The sequence below is a fragment of the Portunus trituberculatus genome, chromosome 20, assembly GCF_017591435.1.
Source record: "Portunus trituberculatus isolate SZX2019 chromosome 20, ASM1759143v1, whole genome shotgun sequence".
In the NCBI taxonomy this organism is placed as follows: Eukaryota; Metazoa; Arthropoda; class Malacostraca; order Decapoda; family Portunidae; genus Portunus; species Portunus trituberculatus.
This window is the reverse complement of record NC_059274.1, coordinates 8,380,247-8,401,741: the sequence shown is the minus strand read 5'-3', so window position 1 is coordinate 8,401,741 and position 21,495 is coordinate 8,380,247. Positions and strand designations below refer to the sequence as shown.

Below are 21,495 nucleotides of genomic sequence, written 5' to 3'. Positions count from 1 at the left end.
TTCCGACCTCCTTCCTTTGTTGTCTACTTCAACTATAAAATCATCAATCTCTCTCTCTCTCTCTCTCTTACAGAGTTTTCAAAGATAATTCTGTGCGCTTTTTTGCTACATCAACGTGAATCGGGGGCGAAGGTATGCTAGACTTACAAGAGTCTGTGTTGTCTATGGCGAAGAAGTAAATTAATAAATCATAGTAAATTATAATTGTTGTCTGCACTAATAGTCTATGCCACACTAAAATAATCTCTTGATCCAAACGGCAGTGTTCATACAGTAGAGCAGAGGAGCTGAATGTGCATGGGAGAGGTAATGCGGTAGGGAGAGAGAATGTCCACCACCATGAGTGATGGACAGCAGAGCGAAATGACAGTGCATCACTAATTCCTCTCTGACAAGCGCAACTAACAAAAGACACAGACTGGCACACACGTCACACAAGCCGTCACCAAGCCCACGCACCGACACAGCACCCAAGAGGCAGCGACACGTCATAAGATACGGCCATCACCATTATCAACGTACTGCTGTTAACGCCACTCACGGCTGGCACCACCTCCTCTCTCCGTCTTGCTGTAGTGTACGGTAACGGTATAAATGTGGCAGCCGGCAGGTGCCGAAGTCTCTCTCTCTCTCTCTCTCTCTCTCTCTCTCTCTCATTAAATAAAGATGAATATGAAAAAAAATATTTCATTTAACATTACATGAAAATATAAATTCCAGAGACAAAAAAGTAGTAGTGAAAATTTGTAATATATCAATAGCACAGTGAATTGTTATTTTGTTTATAATCGTATATGCGTCTAATACATTCAGAACATTTCCGCTAAAGCTGATAGCCTGACATCACTCATGAAATCAGCAATGGTAATGCGTGTTACTAAACTATAGTAGGCCATCACGATCGAGGAACGAGATTCGAGAGTTTGTGTTGGCAACACTGCTTGGTGTAAACATTAAGGCAAGTGTCAAACAATATCGAGTGGAGTGTCATCATGGCAGTGTCCCCAGGCATTCCCAAAATTCCAGATTATGTATTTGCTGAAAAAATAGGTTCTGGAAACTATGCTGATGTGTATAAAGCATTCAAAAAGGGGAAGACTCGGGAAGTGGTGGCAGTGAAGTGTGTGCTGCAGTCCAGTCTTTCTAAGTCTTCTCTCGATAACCTGGAATCTGAGATAAAAATTCTGAAGAAGCTTAGACATGAACATATTGTACAAATGCTGGACTTTGTATGGGATGACAAGTACATATACATCATCATGGAATACTGCAGTGGTGGGGACTTGTCCTCCTTCGTCAAGTCCAGGCAACGGCTGCCAGAGAGTGTGTGTCAGAGGTTCCTACAGCAACTGGCTTCCGCCCTGCAATACATGAGAGAACAAAACGTCAGCCACCTGGACCTTAAGCCTTCAAACATACTTCTGAAATCTAGAAAACTTCAGGTGCTAAAAATAGGTGACTTTGGTCTTGCTCAGCACATGCCTGAAGACGACACGAACAGCACCATCAAGGGAAGCCCCCTGTACATGGCACCTGAGATTGTGTTGAAGCGCCAGTATGACGCGAAGGTGGACCTATGGTCAGTGGGTGTCATCCTGTACGAGTGTCTGTTTGGGAAGGCTCCTTATTCATCCAAGACAATGGATGAATTGATTGAAAAAATAAAAAAGGACAAGCCAATTGAAGTTCCTTATGGAACCAATATTTCATCTGAATGTAGAGACTTGTTGGTAAAATGTTTGGAGAGGGATGTGAGTAAGAGAATAGATTTTGAAGTCTTTTTCTCTCATCCGTTTGTGGACCTTGAACACAAGCCTGGCCCAGAGACCATGCACAAAGCAACTGAACTTCTCAAATTGGCCGTGAACTTTGATGAATGTAAAGAGTATGAACCAGCTTACAGGTAAATGTTTGGCCATTACTTAGAGTCATCAATACCTACTCCCAGTAAAAATGGAGTTGCATGGTATTAGGATCAGTTTACTTCAGTATATATATATAATATATATATATATATATATATATATATATATATATATATATATATATATATATATATATATATGTATATATTATTCAATAATTTGTAAATTTGATTTAAGGTTTCTAAATATGAATATCTCATCTAAATACATACTCTAACTGTAATTCACAGGAACTACTGTCATGCACTGCAGTACCTGGTTCCTCTTCTGCATAGTGAGAGTGATGCCAGCAAGAGAGTGGCTTTGAGGCGGAAGATCACCGAGTACATGGGGAGGACAGAAGAATTAAAGAAGGTTGTTAGCAATGAGAGTGAGACTAATTTAAATATTCCAAACATTTCTGACCAAGAATCTTTGAAGGTCAATGAGTACAGAGGAAATCGTGAAGAGTTACTGAGATTGACATCAACAACTCCTCAGATACAAACAGCAATAGAAATTGCTGCATCAGGAGAGTTGTATGCTAGAGAAGGTAATTATTCTTTAGCCTTTGAGAAATATCAGCTTGCCCTTGGGAAACTTCTGGAATTGATGCAAAATGAACCCAAGGGACGCAGGAAAGACCTGCTGAGGGAGGAGGTGACACGATGGATGTCACAAGCAGAACACCTCAAGGAAATGCTAAACGATGCACCAGCACAAGGTGTGGGACCAGAACTATTTGCAACAACAGATGAAAAAAACTGTGTTCTCCAGTAAGTGTCAAAATTTAATGTAAATTAAGAATTTCTTTATTTCCTTTTGATTCATGCTATCTTTTGCCTCATACTTATTTTCAATATAACAATTATAAAAGCAAGTGTTGTGATGGAATGAAGTAAATATATATATGTATTTATGTAAAGACAAAGTACATAAATGTATATATGTTTCTTCTTTGGTGAATTAGTTGTACATGAATCTATCTCCTCACAATGGTTATGGTTGGGTAATGTTAGAAATTCTTCAGGTGGGGGAGAGCAAAGAAAAAAAAAACCTGAACATGAGTTATTGCACTCTACTTAATACAAGTTTGAGAAGACACTATTTTTAGGGATTACATGCTTGTGCCTTGTTGAGTGTCTTATATCATTTAATAGGAAGTTTTTGTATTATTATGTAAATATAATTATTTGTTCCAGAGACCCTAGATTTGCCTATTACAGAATGTAGTTCACAGATGAAGTTACTAGTGAGTATGTATATATCATAGATATAAGTAGATGTAAGTGAATGTATACAATATACTCATCCAATACATTCATGTTTGATTCATTTATTTGCTCTGTAAAAAAAAAAAAGCAGCTATATTCATTATCTTACTGTAAATTTGTTTTCTTTGCATATATATATATATATATATATATATATATATATATATATATATATATATATATATATATATATATATATATATTTAAGAATGTATAGTTATTTGGTCTTCTTAATCATGTGTCTCCTTATTAATGTTGATGCAATATACTGACTTTTATATTATTAGTAAATTTTCATTTGGTCTGACTTAGTCACATGATTTATAGTTCCTAGGAATTGCAAGACCACTGTATGTATGTACACTATATGTACGCTGATGACAACTGGCAAGAGAAAGAGAATACCATCAATGTGAAGCTAAACATGGCCAGATATGGATGGGGTAGCTCCATAAACTATAGGCAAAGTGGGAGAAAGATTGATTAAAAAACTGAGAATTAAATGAGACTTTTCTGCATTTTATATATATATATATATATATATATATATATATATATATATATATATATATATATATATATATATATATATATATATATATATATACCATAGTTTCTGAAATTAGAGATTGAAAATTTAAGCTACTGAATAGTTCTCAGTCAGTTACTTGTCTTCAGTTTTGTATTAATGAGCGAGTCAAATTAATCTTTCTGAATGGCATACAAAACAAGGTTTTAATTATCTTTTACTTTAATATAGCTCATACAACATACAACCAAATGTGTCAAATGGTAAAAGAATGAAGCTAAAAATTGCAAGGAATTGATACTTCTCACCTGACAATGTTGTACATACTTCCAACTTGTGTAATTATTATGCTGAATAGAAAAATTATACTATGACATGAATAGTACAATATCATCAAAATCAACATTGAAGAGTGTCATAACAAATACTTTTGTTATTCTGCAAACTGATAAACTTTAGCTTTTTAATGTACAACTACATCTACTATGCTGTGAGATACTATTCAACATACCATGATACAAAATGGTATCCAAATATATTTCATACGTCTTCTCTTCAAGAGCAAACTGTACAAACATGACTGAAGCCTGAAACATCAATGATTACTTGGACTAACTCAAACTGAGAAAACCCTCAAAGTCATGCTGCCATCAAATGTGGAATTGATCAAATAATACTCATATGGTGATGGGCTTGTGAGACTAACTTGCAACTGGCATTATTTCTGCTATCTTTTAAGAACTACATGCATTGCCAATTGCATCATATGGACAGTGCTCTGCTGCAAACATCAGCATCTAATATGTATCATGTAATTTCATCTTTTACATGTGCATATACAAAGAAGTCATATATCATTAAGCAACAACTTCTATCATCTATCCAGAATTATGCAAGTATGAACCTGAAAAATTAATCTCTGTATCCGTAAAGCAATGACAAGTAATAATAATGAAAATAGGAATGGATGGTATATATATATATATATATATATATATATATATATATATATATATATATATATATATATATATATATCATATATCATATATGCAAGGTGTACTACATCACAAGAAAAATCTAAGTATTTCCCAAGTAATAAAGTAAGCTTGCATGAATCTGTTTACTTCAGTAATACGATGGTCATGACAATCAAAATATTCTCAAACACCTTCATCAAACAAACCACAAAAAAGTCCAATATATTATACATACTGATAAAAATCTTGTGCATAGACACAACTGTGGAAACACTGAATAGCCCTTATATCCTATCATCTATAGTGGAAGGTTATATTACAGTGACATCATGGTAAATAAGTTAGTAAAGTTAAACTTAAGAAGCAAAGAGCTGTATACAAAATACCGTAAAGAACACCCTTAGCCATCACCACACTATATGGTGAAGCAGAGGAGGGCAAGGAAAGGGAAGGCCTGACTAGAAACTCATGCTGCTCCCAAACACACAGCAAAAATAGACACAACAAAGTAGAGGATATAGTTGTGTACAGAATTTGTAGTTACCTTTCACTTTCATATTATAGGTTCAGTAATTCTTAGCTTTATAAAATGTGTGTGCTCTCCTATGAAGATTGATGAATATTTATTATGTTGTGTAAGCATTTTAGCTTTGATAAGATAATCAAAGCAAATGAAAATAAACATCTTGATTACTTGGGCTGATTTCCAACTACTCCAGCTCAGAATATTGTCTGTATTAATCACTGCATGAAGATTTAAAGACGGGCACCACCAGTTATTTCACTGATAGGTTGCTGATTTGTGCATAGACAGTTATATAAATAAAACCAATGTCTTGTTTCAACAGCAAGTTTTAGGTAATTGATAGCCAGGCATTTACACATGCAGCATTTGCATTAAAGGGATGAATATCAAATGATGGAGGTGCACTTACAATGTAGCAATCGTAGCTTCCTTTTGGAGCCAACCATTGCCAGCATTCACTTCAGCTTATGTGAAAAACTGCTGGGACTCTTAGATAGCCAAACATTCTCCCAATAATATGATTTTCATGGGTGCTGACCATTCATTGCCCTTGTTTTACTCTAATTTACTTATGTCCAATACATAAATATATTATTCTCTATTTCAATTCATAACTTCAACAATAGTATTCTGATATGTAAACAGATTTTTCTTGTAAAAAAAAAATTGAACTGGAAATGTTTGTCAAGATAAAGAGCAGATATAATAAAGCCTCAGGAATACAGCTACAAGGTGAATACCAAAACAAACCCCACCTCAGCATTCTCATTTTGCTCCTGGATATCCTCCATAAATGCAGAATGTTAGGGGTGTGTGTGTGTGTGTGTGTGTGTGTGTGTGTGTGTGTGTGTGTGTAATTCACTGTTTGATCTGCTGCAGTCTATGACAAGACAGCCAGACGTTACCCTACGGAACGAGCTCAGAGCTCATTATTTCCGATCTTGGGATAGATCTGAGACCAGGCACACACCAGGACAACAAGGTGTGTGTGTGTGTGTGTGTGTGTGTGTGTGTGTTTAATCCTTAAAAAAGAAAGTGAACTGTATAAACTTGACTGTATAAGAGCATAAGAGTTATGCTTATGCTCACCATATTCACTGCTGTTCTCCTTTTTAATGCTGTTTAAAGGGGGCTAACTGAACTAACATTTTTTAATAAATCATAATTTATAACCTAGTTGAGGAAAAGGGAAATCACCTACTTAACAACCAGTCTTGAATACATTTTCTATAATGACATAACATCAGGGACATTAAAATGTTCAATGTATAATATATTAATGTAACATATTTAAGAATACTTCTAGTTTATTATTATGAAAATATATCTTCAAGGGCTTTGGCTCGAACTATCAATGATAGAATGGTGTGAGAATACACACAGTTTGAAGAACATTTTACTTTCTATTCCAAAATTTTGGATTTTCCCATCATGGATAAGGATGACAGCATAGGGGAATAAAATAATGATAATAATGAATGACAGCCATTGCATTGCTGTAGTGAGATCATGACAGTAAAGGTGATGGTAACACACATTACTCAGTTTGGGTCCAGTTTTCAGTTATGTAAACAAGGAGGATGGCAGACACCCAGTATCAAGCCTGATAATTTCTGAAGAGTCAGTTATAAGAGAAATCCTGTAAAAACAATTATTTCTGTAAAGACAATGGCAAGTTTTCAATGACAAGCTTAAATTATTATAACACCACTCCACTTTGTATGATGGCATTAACAGACAGTCTGCAATACTGAATGAGAAGCTAGTATGTGTATTTATCATTACTATACCCATCCATACTGAACCAAGACAGTGCATAATGCAACAATAGTAAATTATATACTTGTATGTGTGAAAAGGCACACACACACACACACACACACACACACACACACACACACACACACACACACACACACACACACACACACAGCAACTAAATGTGTAATTCATTAAGTGATAGGCACATTTCATATTGTATAATTATCACACAACAAAGAACATGCTCTTTCACAACACAATCAATGACAATCAAACTGATAGTAGAGATAATAATTATGATTTGAACCACAAGCAGTTACTTTTCTTTCCTGGAGTGATAAAGCCTGCCATGCTACGAAGAACCTGAGTGAGTTCTAATTAGGTAGTCTTCCTCACCCTTGGAGTGGCTGAGTGACTATTGCCCCATGAATGACAGACACAACAAAGTGATGGTGAAGGCCAAGAAAAGTGATAATTTAAGTAGGTGGCATGGAATACACAAGAGTAGGCAACTGTAACACTCTCTTCTCTTGAGAATTTCAATAAATAGTCATCAAAATCCATTCTAAATATTTGTATGCAATAAGAAAACAATGTAAAACAAAAAAAATCCAAAAACACAATTACAAATACAGCCTAATAAATATATCCAATGTATTGAATCAATTGATATAAGGATTGCTAGAATGACACATAAGCTAATGTAACACCAATGGATACTTTCAAAAGAAAGATGCAAGTACTGTGGAAGGAAAACTGATGCATTCTCTACAATTGTGAGGCGAGTGACATGTAATGTACACGAGAGAGAGAGAGAGAGAGAGAGAGAGAGAGAGAGAGAGAGAGAGAGAGAGAGAGAGAGAGAGAGAGAGAGAGAGTATATAGAGTTAGTAGTGGTCCCCATCACACTCCTGGGCTAGCAGGATGCTATTGACTGGCTACTTGAAGAGGACAGTAGCTGGCAGCTGACACACTCATTGGTTACAATCCTGTCATGATCTGCCTCAACGAAGTTTCAGCACAGATGATGTGGCCAGAGTCTCCATGCATCTTTATAACAAATTTAACAGTAGAGATCTTTCTGTTGCTTGTGTCCAATGCGTAAACATAATCTTGAAACTCTTTCATTGTCAACACAAATGAAGTCACAGCTCTGACCAACAAGTCACTTGCCTCAATACTGTACAAATCACTAATTCAAAAACTAAATTATGCTAAATATTCAAGATCTCTAATGTGATGCATCTCAGTGATGACGCATCATGAGATTCAGACCATAATATTAACCAGACAAACAATGTAGATGCACACTAAGTCTCTGACACAATTTTCATACGTACTGAACATGACCATTCCATCAGCTACACGTTGCCACTTACTCAAACATAAATAAATATTACATAAATATTTAATCTAACCACACAAAGCATTTAAATAAGAATCTAAGCAACTACTAATAAATGTGTTGAGTTTTTGTAATATTGCCTCTTAAAGCTTGAAGACTTAATTCAAATCACAGTTCCCTACTTAAGTCCATATCAGTCTTTTTTTTTTCATGAAAATTCTATGATGTGCTTTTCATAACTCAGAGACAAGGTTAAATCAGTACCAACACCATAAAACAATTACTCTATGAATGGATTGCAAATTTTAACCTACCTGAAAATTCCCTCTCAATTTCAAACAATAGTATGCTCTCAACCCTCTCATATCACAGCTAACTGTAGCCTCGGTAATAAAGAAAAAAATAAATAAGTAAGTAAATAAATTAATTAATAAATAGATAATAATAATAATTTTAAAAAATACAAATCCATGGGAATAATTTGTAGTTTGTGTATTGGTACACTAAATCCACTTTTGCCACGTCATCACTGAACACTGTCATTGTTACATCATAATAAGCACCGTGGCCTGACCTGACCTGACCATGCATAACAGAAACATAGCAAGAGATTGAGTGTGGGATTAACCATACACTCATATACATGTGTTAATAGCATAATGTGCAATATAACATGACAAAATTTTCAGTAGCAGAGGGATATTATTTCATGTTTTGAAAGTACAAAAAAATGAAAAAAATGCAAGAGAATGACAAAGATTATTAGCCCCCTCACCCCACTCCCCACAAAAAAATACAATTATCCAATGTATATGCTCAGTCATTTTTGGGAATATGAAAATTATGATTTTGTTGTAAGTCAGGGACTTTCAACAGCTGAAATGTTTCTATAATATTATTGTAATTATACATGATAAATCATGTTTTAAGTGATTTAGTGATTTAGAGGTTTGGATGACAACAGTCAATTCCATGAAGTCTTGAGGGTTGAGTGTATACACATCCCACTGTCATTTGCTTCAGAAACGTGACGGATGTGTTCATCCACACAAAATTAAAGTGTTTGTGCTAGTTATAACAATTCCTAAACAGTCCTTAACACTATATATGAATTCTTCATATATTCACTCTCCTACAATACTCACTCTGCTCAAATTCATAACTTAATTTCCAGATGAAAAAAGAAAAAGTACAGAAAACAATGACATATATTGAAAAAAGGCACTTTTATAATGAATAGTACAGTGGACTCAAATTTAAAATTAATTCACAGCTCACCACACTATTTAGCACTGCTCCTTACATCAGTTGGAAGAGAATGGCAGTGTATACACGTATGAGCCCACAACAAATGGTTTAACAGACTAAAATAAATAACAAAAACTAAGTTCTCCTGACTTCAAACCTAATTAATAATGTATCTTTTCTTATATAAAAAAGGAAATAAACTATTTCCTAGCAAAGACAGATGCTGTTCCTGTACTAATGGTAAAACCTTCTTTGTGGTGCCTGCTACAATCTGTAAATGGTGATCTACATATTAAAAAAATATAAAGTTAGTGATGAACTATTTAATGAGCACCAGCTTCCATTCTGAATTTCAACTCATATACTTTTATCTCGTCATTTACAAAAAAAATAAAAACATTGGTAATAATAATAATGATAATAATAAAATAATAATAACAATAATAATAATAATAAAATAAATAAATGATGTATATATTCCAGCTCACTTAGGAAGTTGGACATGACCTCTGGTTTGCACAGCTACACTGAAAGCCAGACCTCACAGTAAGAGGATCAGACAGAGCCTAACTAATGCAGGGGAACATTCTCGCCCCCATAGATATTCAACGGCAGGGAAAACAACAGCATTGCTTACAGCTTAACTTTCACATACAGTAATTGCATGTCTTTGCAGCAAATTCAGACGTGAGAACAAACCATGTATGTATGAAGATATGTGGATGATACTTGAAATACTGAAAGCAAAATGAGAATCACAGACATAACAACTAAACAAATAAGTAGTAGTATTAGAGGTATTATTATCACAAAGTTCACAAAAATATAGATCATTAACAGATTAACAACTGCAGTTCATCAGGATAACCAAATATACGAAGGAATATGTGTACTCCCTATTAAATACAATGTGTGAAATAAAAAATATCTGACTGTAATGGCAATATATCATCTCCTTTTTGCCTCATTATAAAAGGGAAAAAGATTTACCATGTTAGAGAAAACAAACAAATTATAAAATTCAAACTTCTCAAGACCCAACGAACTCCACAACCCACACAGGCACTGAATAGCAACATTAATAAATAGACTACTAATAAATGGGAAAAATGAGCTAGAATTGGATAATAGCTACGAGTTACGACCGGCAACGTTCTCAAGGTCGGTGAGGGCTGGTGGGACGGCTGAAGCTTGGGTCTCTGTGGGGGTGAGGCCGGCCTTGCCCTCGGCTGAGTCAGGTAAGGAGTCAAAAGACACGCCGACACTCTCCAGTATGGACTTGAACTGCTTCAGAGTCTTTCGCAGGGTGATGCAAAATCCCTTGGAGGCGGGAATCAAGGGGAACTCTGGTAAATCAACCTTGACAGCTGTGGAAGTAAATTTGTCATTAGTCTTGAAAATAGTGTAGTAGAACTACCAAAAGTTAATACAGCAAGAAAATAATGTCACTATACCTAGTTGTCATTTACACTTAATGTACGTTTTGCTCGGTGCGATTATCACTCAACGAGGATCGTTCATGGCTCAACAATGATCGTCAAACGATTGTCTAGAACACTAATTCAATGTCGTCAAACGATTGTCTAGAACACTAATTCAATGTTTTTGAATGGAACTGTTTTGCTTCAAGCGACTGATGCTAAAGTTGCGAACAATCATCGTTGACCCCAAATAGCCGCACGGCTAGTAGGTGAATATAATCACAGTCGCAAACGATCATTTAACTTGGAAGGAGAGTGTCATCATGGCTCCCAGGTTTTCTGATGAAGAGGATGAGATCCTTGTGGAGGAAGTTGCAAAACATCCCTCGTTGTGGCAGCTCACCCATCCCAAATACAAGGACCAACGGCTAAAAGACAACGTCTGGGCAGAAGTAGCCGATAAAGTTGGAAAACTAGGTGAGTTTGATTCCTTTTCCCCCGTACATTTTGAAAATAACTTCTTCATCTTCCATCTTTTCAGCTAAAGATATTTAATTAACCACCTTCTTTTTCTACTCAGTTTGCTGAAAGCCATTTTCTCGCAACACTATACCTTCTTTGAGACACTTTCGCCACGTGACTTCTGTCTTGTCGAAAATTGCACAGACAATGACGCTCGAAGCAAAATGGTACACCCACTACTATCATGGAGTGATATTCGTTGAACATTCATTGTACAGCAATGATCATGATAATCGCACTGAGCAAAACGTACCTTTACACATGAACTTCATCATTAGATAAGTGAATGCATCATTTTATACAGCTTGCAACTAAAGGGGCAACATTTTCAATGAAGTGAAGATATCACTTTTTGAAATGGTTATTCCATGAAAAGACCAAAGATAATAGCACCAGTTTGAAAATAGAAGTAAAAATAAAGTTTTCTCCCTCTCTCTCTCTTTAATACCTGAGTTATGAATCTCCCGGAATGTGGTGGGAGTTGTTGGTGACAGAGGGTGGGTGATGTTGTAATTTTCTGAAATTTCCAGCCAACATTCCAATCTTTGAACTTGTCTGAAAGGAAACAGGTGTGTCTTATATATGAAGACTTGGGAGCAATGTAAAATATAACAAAAGAAATTGACAATTATATTTTTCTTTGATTCTCATGTCTCCATGGAAAAAAAAAATAAATAAAATTATATCATACCCAAATTTGATGTGCAACAAAATATTTAACATTTCTCAATTTTATCAAAAAATGATGAAATGAATACCAGATGGCAATCAACATGTTCCTTTTTTAGTCTATTAGTCTGAAAGAACTTGATTCCATTCTGGCATGATCTAGATAGTCAAATCAAATGCCTTTTTATATTTTCTCTTCACTACATAGAAGCAAGAGATTAACAGATATTGGTGAGGTCTTCACAATAATAAGTTCATTCACATCATGAGAAAAACTACTTTTCCTTGAACGACTCATCTTCAAAATTTACCTGGCTGCTTTTATATGGAAATGATGAATAATTTCATTTCTGAATATATCAGGAGGTGCTTGAATAACTTTGGCCATTGCTTGAATCAACTTCAGCACAACCATTTCGTTGTACATGCGAGAATTTTCCCGTCCTTGCTGAGTTCCTTTCTGGCGTTCATAGCCAGCCTCGTTGAAATATGGTTCACTGACAAGAATCAATCCTGCAGGACAGACATTACACTTGAAATACACAACAACACTTATCTGCAACTACATTCTTGCAATTCACCTAATGCATATTTCATTCCTAGAGTTTTGTAATGGCAATAATATCTAAAAACAATGCTATACTTCAACAGAAAGGCAAGCATACCACATCCACATGAAACACCACTTTCCAGGCCCAAAACCTCTACATAACACCAACATAGAGAAATTCTTTCATTACTACTCATGACAGTTAAATTCCTATGTAAGGCAAGTAATTTTGACATTGGTGCACAAATCAATTACCTCCAAGGATGTCAATGAATTCATGAAAACATCTAATGATCTGATAGACATTCACAAAAAACTTATAAAAACAGACCCTGGATGGAAATTATGACCTGGAGAAGATTGCTCTGGCTGGTCCACACTTCTGTCCCCTTCCCACTCCAGGTGCCCAGAAGAGAAACACACACCTGCAAAACACCACCAACAAACTCAACTTTATGTACAGTTGGCTCCCTATTTGATGGAGCAGTTTTCCTACCTATATCTATAAGAAAAAAGACAGGTCATCCTTTTTTTTTAACAGCTGTCATTGGTTAGAGCTGATTATAATGTATATCTTAGGTCACCTTCCTCCTCTTCACCCTCCACATCCCCATCCCCATCCCTCTTCCCCACCACCATGCTTCCATGACACATGTCGTGCATCACATTTTTTTTTTTTTTTCTACGGTAAGGCCTATAGCGCCTGTAGGCACACTTGAAGAGTGTATGGGAAGCATTGTTCAGCTTCCGCCCATTAGTGGCGCAGGCAATTTTATTTATAGTGGTACCCATATTAGGGCTCATATCACCCCGAAGCTCATCTTGGGTGTAACCACCTAGAACCTGGGTATCATGATTTAAACCACTCGACAAATGGCAAAATATTTAAGGTTGTACGTGGTGGGATTAGAACCTACATGTGGACGTCTGCCCGACCCCACGCTCACCACCTTACCCACTATGCCACTGCCTCCAATACATTACTTAAGTAATTAAACATTCAGATATGTGGTATACTTTGATGAAACTCAATGCAGTTAAACTGAAGAATAGTTTCAAGTATATGACTGCTGTTTAATTTGTTTAAAAAATGTGTACATTTACTTACCTTTCCATCTTCATAAAGGTTTGGGTTCAACTTGTCTGAACAATAAGTGACATAGTGACATAAAGGTGGAGCTCGAGGATAATCTGCAGAGAGCTGGAAGTCAAAGAAGAAGAGACCATCCTCATATGGTGTCCTCTCTGGTCCCCGGATCATGACAGAGTACAGGTCCTGAAGGAAGGATCATCATGAACTTGGTTAATGAAAAGATGAACAATACCATTGTACTATCTAATAAGGTAGCTTTCCTATCTGCAAAAACTCCATGTGTAAAGAAGTCCATTCCCTCACAGAATGATTTAATCTTCATGAAATGATGTAGGTTCTTAAAAGTTTTCTCCATATATATATATATATATATATATATATATATATATATATATATATATATATATATATATATATATATATATATATATATATATTTTTTTTTTTTTTTTTTTTTTCCATATTCCCTAGTTTGAAGGATGGTATTGAAAAAAAGGATTTACATGCTTAACTCTGCAAAATTACCATAATCACAGCATTCCATGCATTATTCTCATTAATGTCATCATTAATTTTGTAACAATAGCATTTTTAAACTTTTCCTGAGCTGTGGACAAAGGATCAGGACCTGTGACTGGTGCAGACAAGAGATAAAAAAGTTTCAAGCAAGGCTCACCATTCTGTCTTCATATCCCCTGACCCAGATGCCTGGCGGGAGGGAAGTGTTGAGGAGCTTCATCTCCTTACGCACAGTTCGGTAGAAATGCTGAGGGTCAGTGGGCTGGAACATGGTGAGCTTGAACTTATGACTGTCTGGAGCTGCCTCAAGAACCTGGAATCCTGAGAAACAAATAGATAATTTATTAAATAGTGAAGCCAAATAAGTGAGGATAACCATGACAAGTCAGGCATCAAATGAAATCATGGACATTCCCATCACTTATGGTAACAATTGCTAAACTACACTGCCATATTTCACACTGACTCTAAACAGGTTTTCATATAATTAACTGACAATGTTGTATATATTAAAGTGTTTTTAGATCCCAAATTAGCAAGTTCATTGTTATGTTACCAACAACTTAAGTCAACTACTTATATATTTTACAATCCTATTTCCTGGTGTTGAAGACGTTACTTTTTTGGGGGGAGGAAAATATCTTATGTCATGATGAAAGATGTGAGTTTTCATTAGGCAAGTACTTTGATGTATCAGTCAGTAAAATGAATTCCTGTACTATATGTATCTACAAATATGATGACACATCTTAACACCAGAACATCTCAATGCCAGCAAATACAGTACAGTACTACATTTTGTTTTGCTCCTCTCCTACACATGCTACATAGTACAAATTACCAGCAGAACAAAAAGTTTAACAATATGCAAAACTCAAAAATATAATAATTCAACTTCTTTGTAATTGTGAAAAAAAATTATAAAAAGCTTCACTTCAAAAATTCTAATTCAATACATATGCCTGAAAGTGGTTTCACATAACTATGATTTGTATTTCTTTAGCCATTTTCAAAAAGAAACCTGTAAAATAAAAATGTTTCAAACACTTACGGGAGAAAATAAATATATAATATCAGAGCTGTCCAGAAATACAACCTAAATGTATATAAAAACACAGTAAAGTGCGGACAAACTGGATTGATTTAGTCAAGATCTACAACATTCCCATTCAGATATCCCAAGAAAACCTCTTGTCACTGCCCTCGCGCCCCAAACTTCCTCCAACAATCTATTTCTTGCACAAGCTCCAGTCTTTATCTGCTGTCTTAACATCTGCCTTGCTCTTCAGGCTAAATGCACCAGCTTCATTTTTAGCTCACAGTATATATTCACAAATCATCTCATTACTAACACTAATGATGTGCCTAACACTTCTTTTCTTCCCCTTGTATCCTTGACAATACAACAACTACTAACTGAAGCCAAAAAGCTGCACAGATAACATATTCTGACCCTGATTCACTTAAGATCCAGTGTGTCGGGACTTTACTGAGGAAAGAATATGTACACTGTACCAAACTGCTTTACTAGAAGGCACATTTTGCTCACCGTCTGGCTCAGAGCTGGCAATAGCTTCTCCAACACCTGCGTCGGCAACATGTGGAGGAACCAGCACTTTTAAAGCTTTCACACACACAAACCATATACCATTGTTCTTATTCTAGGGATGGAAACTAGGAAGTGCATATTACTAGCATATGATTAGTATGTCAATTAGAATGCTTCTTCTTCCTACACTGAAAACCAAAATTTCATGTATACTTCATACAATTATTGTTATAATAAAACACAATCCTGCTAAGTTTTGTGATTTTGATTCTTGATATGAAACAATCTACAGTTAGTTACAGTTAATTTTCAGAAATATATCAAACTATAATACATCCACTTAAACATTATCATTCTAAGCTAAACTGCACAAAAACATATCTGCAAAATAATTTGTGAATGTTGACAAAATGCCTGTCAGAGCACAGATGTACATATAATGAGGAGAGAAAACAAGAGTGGTATAAGTATCAGTACTGACCTTCTGCAGGACTAACAACTGCCTCGGGACACATGCCCATCACCGACACAGAGACTTCACCATTGACAGCAGCAACAGCATTAGCAATGATGGCATCTATCAAGTCATCATTGGCAGAATCTTCCACAGAGGTGTTTCTATTGGTGGTTTCACTTTCATTTCCATTGCTAGTTATCACACTGCCATTAGTGACTGGTGAAGCAGCAATGGGTGACACAAATGAAGGAGATGGTGTCTCTTCACTTATTTCCTTCTCCTTTGTAGCATCAGACACAGCACCTGCCTCGGTTAGCCCCATCTCCACATCCTCAGAGCCCTTAGGGAGGGTGCAAAGTAACTTTCAATTCCTTATTCTTTTTAAGATATTTTTATGATGAGTATTTTCTTCAAAACACATCAACATGGTATATAAAGGAGCACTAGAAAACTAAAAAATCTAATATTACTTATGGTAATGATGTATTGATTTCCTATTCTTGAACTTATCAGTGAATTAAGCATCTGAAACCAAATCTCTGATCAGAAAGACTTTTCTATTTCATTATTATGTAATGAGTCTTATAAATAGAAGTATCCAAGTAAGCAACATCTTCAATTCTAGAATGAAAACTCACCACTTCAACAGAGTTTGCATTAGGAGCAGAAGTATTTTCATTAACGATATCTTCAAACATGGGAATGTTTTCCTTGTTATCACTGTGCATTTGTGCCCACTCTGCCAGCATTCTCTCCTCATCTAAAACGACTCTTCCTTCATCCACTGTCACTCTCTCTTCTTCCTGCAGCAAGTGTCAGGGGTGTCAGCAATAGATGATCTTCAATTATAATATTACTAACATTGCAAAATAGCCAAAGGGTCAAAACGAGTCACTCTTACCTGACAATCTTGCATGAGGCTCATGTCAAAGTGTCCCCCAAAGCGGAAGACCACCTCCTCATAAGTCTTCAGCAGCTGAGCCTTCATGAGAGAACACAGCTGGGCACACATGTGGGATGTGCGGATCTCTTCAGTCACTCCACTGTCACACGACACCTACAAGAAGAATAATATACTTAACAGCTAGAAAATTCATGAGCGAATCTCTCAATTCCATCCATGCATGCTCATTGACCATCTGGAAGAAAATACACTGAACAGATACACAACAAATGCAACACTTCATATTTATTATACTCCATCAATGATTGGCTAAAGTAGTATTCAAATGCCTGACAAACTGACAGTATTCAGACAAAATCAAAAGATTTCTGTAACACACCTGACTATCTGGACATGTATGATTCAAATGAATGATATCATCCTTACTGGAGGACTAAAGTGAATCGGCATAGATACTGAGACCAACTAACCTTGAGATCATTGCAGCTTTTGGAATCCTTGAGGCGTGTATCAGTATAAGCTTTCTCATGAAGGGTCATGTCTGTCTCACTCATTCTCTTGTGGCGCAGCTCCCCTCCTCTGTTGCGACCCCCATCTAACATCTTTTCAGGCTTGCTGGCTTTGCTAAAGGTGATACAAAGTACACATTGTCAGCCCCCCTCATAGCTGCCATAAACTTGGCTTAGTTTTCCTAAGCCACCTCCAGTATGAGATGAGAACAAGGCACAAATACAACAAATGCAGACATCTGCCAGTCATCTAAGGCAGTCAAATCTCAGATCTTGCCATTCGGTTTAACTCATCTACTGAGAAGGGAGTAAAATGAACACGAACTTAATACTCCTTAATCCTGCAAAGAATAATAAGCCACGTTGTAGGACAGAGACAGAATAGATGATGTACACACACACACACACACACACACACACACACACACACACACACACACACACACACACACACACACACACACACATCGTCGCCGTCGTTGAGAGAGGACGGCTCGTCTCCGGCTGCGTACAGGAAGAAAGAAAATACCTATGGTATTACAGGGCCCGGGTAACTCTAAGTTTTGTGTCCGTAAATGTCCTACTGTCTCTTAGTGTTGAAAGTGAGTGATATGGAGAGTGATCCCTGAGAGGGGAGTGTGGACGGTGATCGCTCTGGCTGTAATTAGCTGACAACAACAAAAATGGCGTCCAGGCAAACTAGAGACTTCGAAGGTTTTATTACTACGCCAAAAGAACTGCAGAAACTTGACATGGATGCAAGAATCCAGGCGCTGGAGAGTAAGTTCCTAAGTATTTTGTCAATAGAAGAAAAACTGGATAGAGTTCTAGCCGAGAATGATTCATTTAAAAAAGAGATCTACTTGTTAACGCTAGAGAATAAAGAGCTGTTGAAGGAAAAAGTAGAGATGGAGAAAGAAAACCAACAACTAAGGAAACAATGCGAAGAAATGAAGGCCAAACTCATGGAAATGGAGATAAAAATATCCGAAGGGGACTTGAAGAAAGAGGAATTTCTTAATCTAATTGACACTAGGATGAAAGAAGTGAATCATGAACATCTGGAGGTACAAAGGTCGTTTAGGGAGATAGTAAAAAAGCAGGAAGAGGAAAATAAAGGGATTACGCAGAGGGAAATGGTAAAGGCACTAAAGGAAAATGAGTATGTGGTGAGAAATATCGCTGAAAAGAAAAAATGTGTGATCATAATAGGATTGCGGGAGGAAACTAACAGGAACTGGCAGGATAGGAGGGATAAGGAAAATGACAGGATTAAGTCTTTACTGAACAAGATCTCTGTGGAAGAAGAGGACCTATATGCTGAGGTAGAAGAAAGTGTGAGATTGGGAGCTTTTGAGGAAGGCAAGAATAGACCATTAAAATTGAAATTAAAGTCTCAGGTGGCAGCGGAGGCCTTGTTGAGGAGGGCTTGGAAACTTAAGGACTCTGAGGAAACCAAAACAATTTACATAAGAAGAAATATGTCACAAGATGAGAGAATGAAGATGAAGGAGCTAGTATCTGAAGTGAAGGAGAGGAATGACGAAAGAACAGAGGAGGAAAAGATCAAGTTTTTTTGGAGGATGAGAAATGGGAGGCTAAAGAAGTGGTAGATAAAACAGACAGAATAGGCATTACATGGAAGAACGAGACTAGGAATGGAATAAAAGTGACTTACACGAACATAGATGGATTTCTGTCTAAGAGGCTAGAATGTATGGATTACCTAAGAAATAACGAACCAGACATAATGTGTGTAGTGGAAACAAAGCTAAGGCCTGAAATAAAGCTAGACTGGTTTGTTGTAAAACACTACAAAGTATGGAGAAATGATAGAAAAAATAAAGGTGGTGGTGGTATAATGGTTCTTACTAAGGAAGATCTGATAGTGAAGGAGGTGAACTATAGTAAGAGAAATGAGGAAGTGATAAGTATGCTTATAACAGATGGCAAGAGGGACATTAATATTATAACAGTATACATACCACCCAGAACCAGTGCTTGGGAATATGAACAGTACCAAATGGTGATGAGAAATACTCTAGACAGAATGAAGCAAGAACTCATCAGAAAGGATAGAGTGATGATAGTTGGAGACTTTAATTGCAAAGAAATAGTGTGGGAAGACTACAAAGTGGTGAAAGGTGGTGAGTGGGCAGAAGAATTGTTAAAGGTAGCAACAAATAACTTGATGACACAGTGGGTGAGATCACCAACAAGGTGCAGGGGACAAGATGTTGCAGCAAGGTTGGATTTGGTATTTACCAGGGGAATCTCTCTAAAAGAGGAAATTGAACATGAAAGTCCCTTGGGGAAAAGCGATCATGATGTCCTAAGCTTTGAGCTGGATACGGAATTAAGCACGAATAAGATTGTGGAACGCAGGGAGGAAAAATTAAATTATACTAGGGCAAATTATAACCATATAAGGGAGTTCTTTAATGAAATTGACTGGTCCGTGGTATACCAGGAAAGAGATATGCAATTGAAATACGATAAATTTATGGATTTGTATAACTCTGCTGTGAAAAAGTTTGTGCCATATCACAGAAAGAGGACTTTAAATAATAAACAGTGGTTTAATAGAAATTGTGAAGAAGCAAAAAAGAACAAAGAAAAGGCATGGAAGAAACTTAAGAAAACAGTGATGTATTATCAAGGGAAGGCTACAAAACAGCAAGGAATAGATATGTTGAAGTAAGGAGAACAGCACAGAAGGAATATGAACAGAGGGTGGTGGAAAACTGTGATAGTGACCCAAAATGTTTTACAAATTCATAAATGGAAAACTAAATAAAAGGGAGGCAATAGAAAAGGTAAAAACGGGAAGAAGTATATGAAGATGCTGGAGATATAGCTGAAATTTTGAACGACAACTTTTGCAAAGTGTTTACAAAGGAGGAGCATTTTATGGGAGGAAGGCCTACGGAAATAAAGCAAATGCAGGACATCATGGTTACTAAGGAAGATGTAAGGAAAATTATAAGCAATCTGGATATTAATAAATCAATGGGGCCTGATGGCATATCTGGGAGGTTGCTAAAAGAATGTAAGGATCAATTGTTGAACCCCATATTTGATATTGTGGAAACCTCCATACGAACAGGATTAGTCCCGAAAGAGTGGAAAAGAGCTGACATTGTGCCTATATATAAGAATGGTAGTAGAATGGAACCGCTAAATTATAGACCAGTATCGTTGACTAGTATATTGTGCAAGGTATGTGAAGAAGTAATTAAAGCTAAGTGGAGTGAGTATCTAGAAAGTGAAAACATTCTGAGTGAAAGGCAGTTTGGTTTCAGAAAAGGAAGATCGTGTATCCAATTTATTATGTTTTTATTCAAGAGTGACTGACATACTACAACATAGAGAGGGATGGGTGGATGCTATCTACCTGGACTTGAGAAAGGCCTTTGATAAAGTACCACACAATAGACTGATGTGGAAACTAAAGATGATTGGAGGAGTAAATGATAAACTAGCAAAATGGATGGAAAATTACTTAATGGGAAGAGAAATGAGAACAGTGGTGAGAGGAAAGAAGTCCGAGTGGAAGAAGGTAACCAGTGGAGTTCCACAAGGGTCAGTGCTGGGTCCCATCATGTTTTTGATTTATGTTAATGATATGCCAGTAGGAATTGATGGTTACATGAACATGTTTGCGGACGATACTAAAATTATGAGGAGAGTAAAGAATGTGGAAGATTGTAACAAGTTACAGGAAGATCTTGATAA

At 36.3% G+C, this 21,495-nt stretch overlaps 2 protein-coding genes across 6 annotated transcripts in view; one reads left to right on the top strand and one right to left on the bottom strand.

The window, feature by feature from the left end:
* The first annotated feature begins 921 nt into the window (after window positions 1-921).
* LOC123506562 (serine/threonine-protein kinase ULK3-like) lies at window positions 922-3,226 on the top strand. Its single transcript, XM_045258763.1, has 2 exons — window positions 922-1,903; window positions 2,156-3,226. Exons 1-2 carry the CDS (start codon window positions 993-995, stop codon window positions 2,682-2,684), a joined length of 1,440 nt encoding a protein of 479 aa, XP_045114698.1. The 5' UTR covers window positions 922-992; the 3' UTR covers window positions 2,685-3,226.
* Window positions 3,227-3,911: 685 nt separating this feature from the next.
* Window positions 3,912-21,495, bottom strand: part of LOC123506561 ((E3-independent) E2 ubiquitin-conjugating enzyme-like) — a 41,553-nt gene continuing 23,969 nt past the window's right edge. For 4 of the 5 annotated variants that reach the window (XM_045258757.1, XM_045258760.1, XM_045258761.1 and 1 more), the window contains 11 exons: window positions 17,722-17,875; window positions 17,249-17,404; window positions 16,986-17,150; window positions 16,372-16,687; window positions 15,891-15,926; window positions 14,499-14,662; window positions 13,838-14,005; window positions 13,061-13,154; window positions 12,491-12,692; window positions 11,959-12,065; window positions 3,912-10,934 (listed from right to left, as the gene is read on the bottom strand). In XM_045258757.1, the coding sequence (XP_045114692.1) occupies window positions 10,699-10,934; window positions 11,959-12,065; window positions 12,491-12,692; window positions 13,061-13,154; window positions 13,838-14,005; window positions 14,499-14,662; window positions 15,891-15,926; window positions 16,372-16,687; window positions 16,986-17,150; window positions 17,249-17,404; window positions 17,722-17,875 (1,798 nt within the window). In that variant the 3' untranslated portion in view covers window positions 3,912-10,698. The remainder of the gene's footprint in view (window positions 10,935-11,958; window positions 12,066-12,490; window positions 12,693-13,060; window positions 13,155-13,837; window positions 14,006-14,498; window positions 14,663-15,890; window positions 15,927-16,371; window positions 16,688-16,985; window positions 17,151-17,248; window positions 17,405-17,721; window positions 17,876-21,495) is intronic. The other variant, XM_045258759.1, reaches the window with a different exon arrangement.

Coding starts and splice junctions, on each gene's coding strand:
- LOC123506562 (XM_045258763.1), top strand. CDS start 993: ATGGCAGTGTCCCCAGGCATTCCCAAAATTCCAGATTATGTATTTGCT. Junction 1,904..2,155: donor GAGTATGAACCAGCTTACAG/GTAAATGTTTGG, acceptor TGTAATTCACAG/GAACTACTGTCATGCACTGC.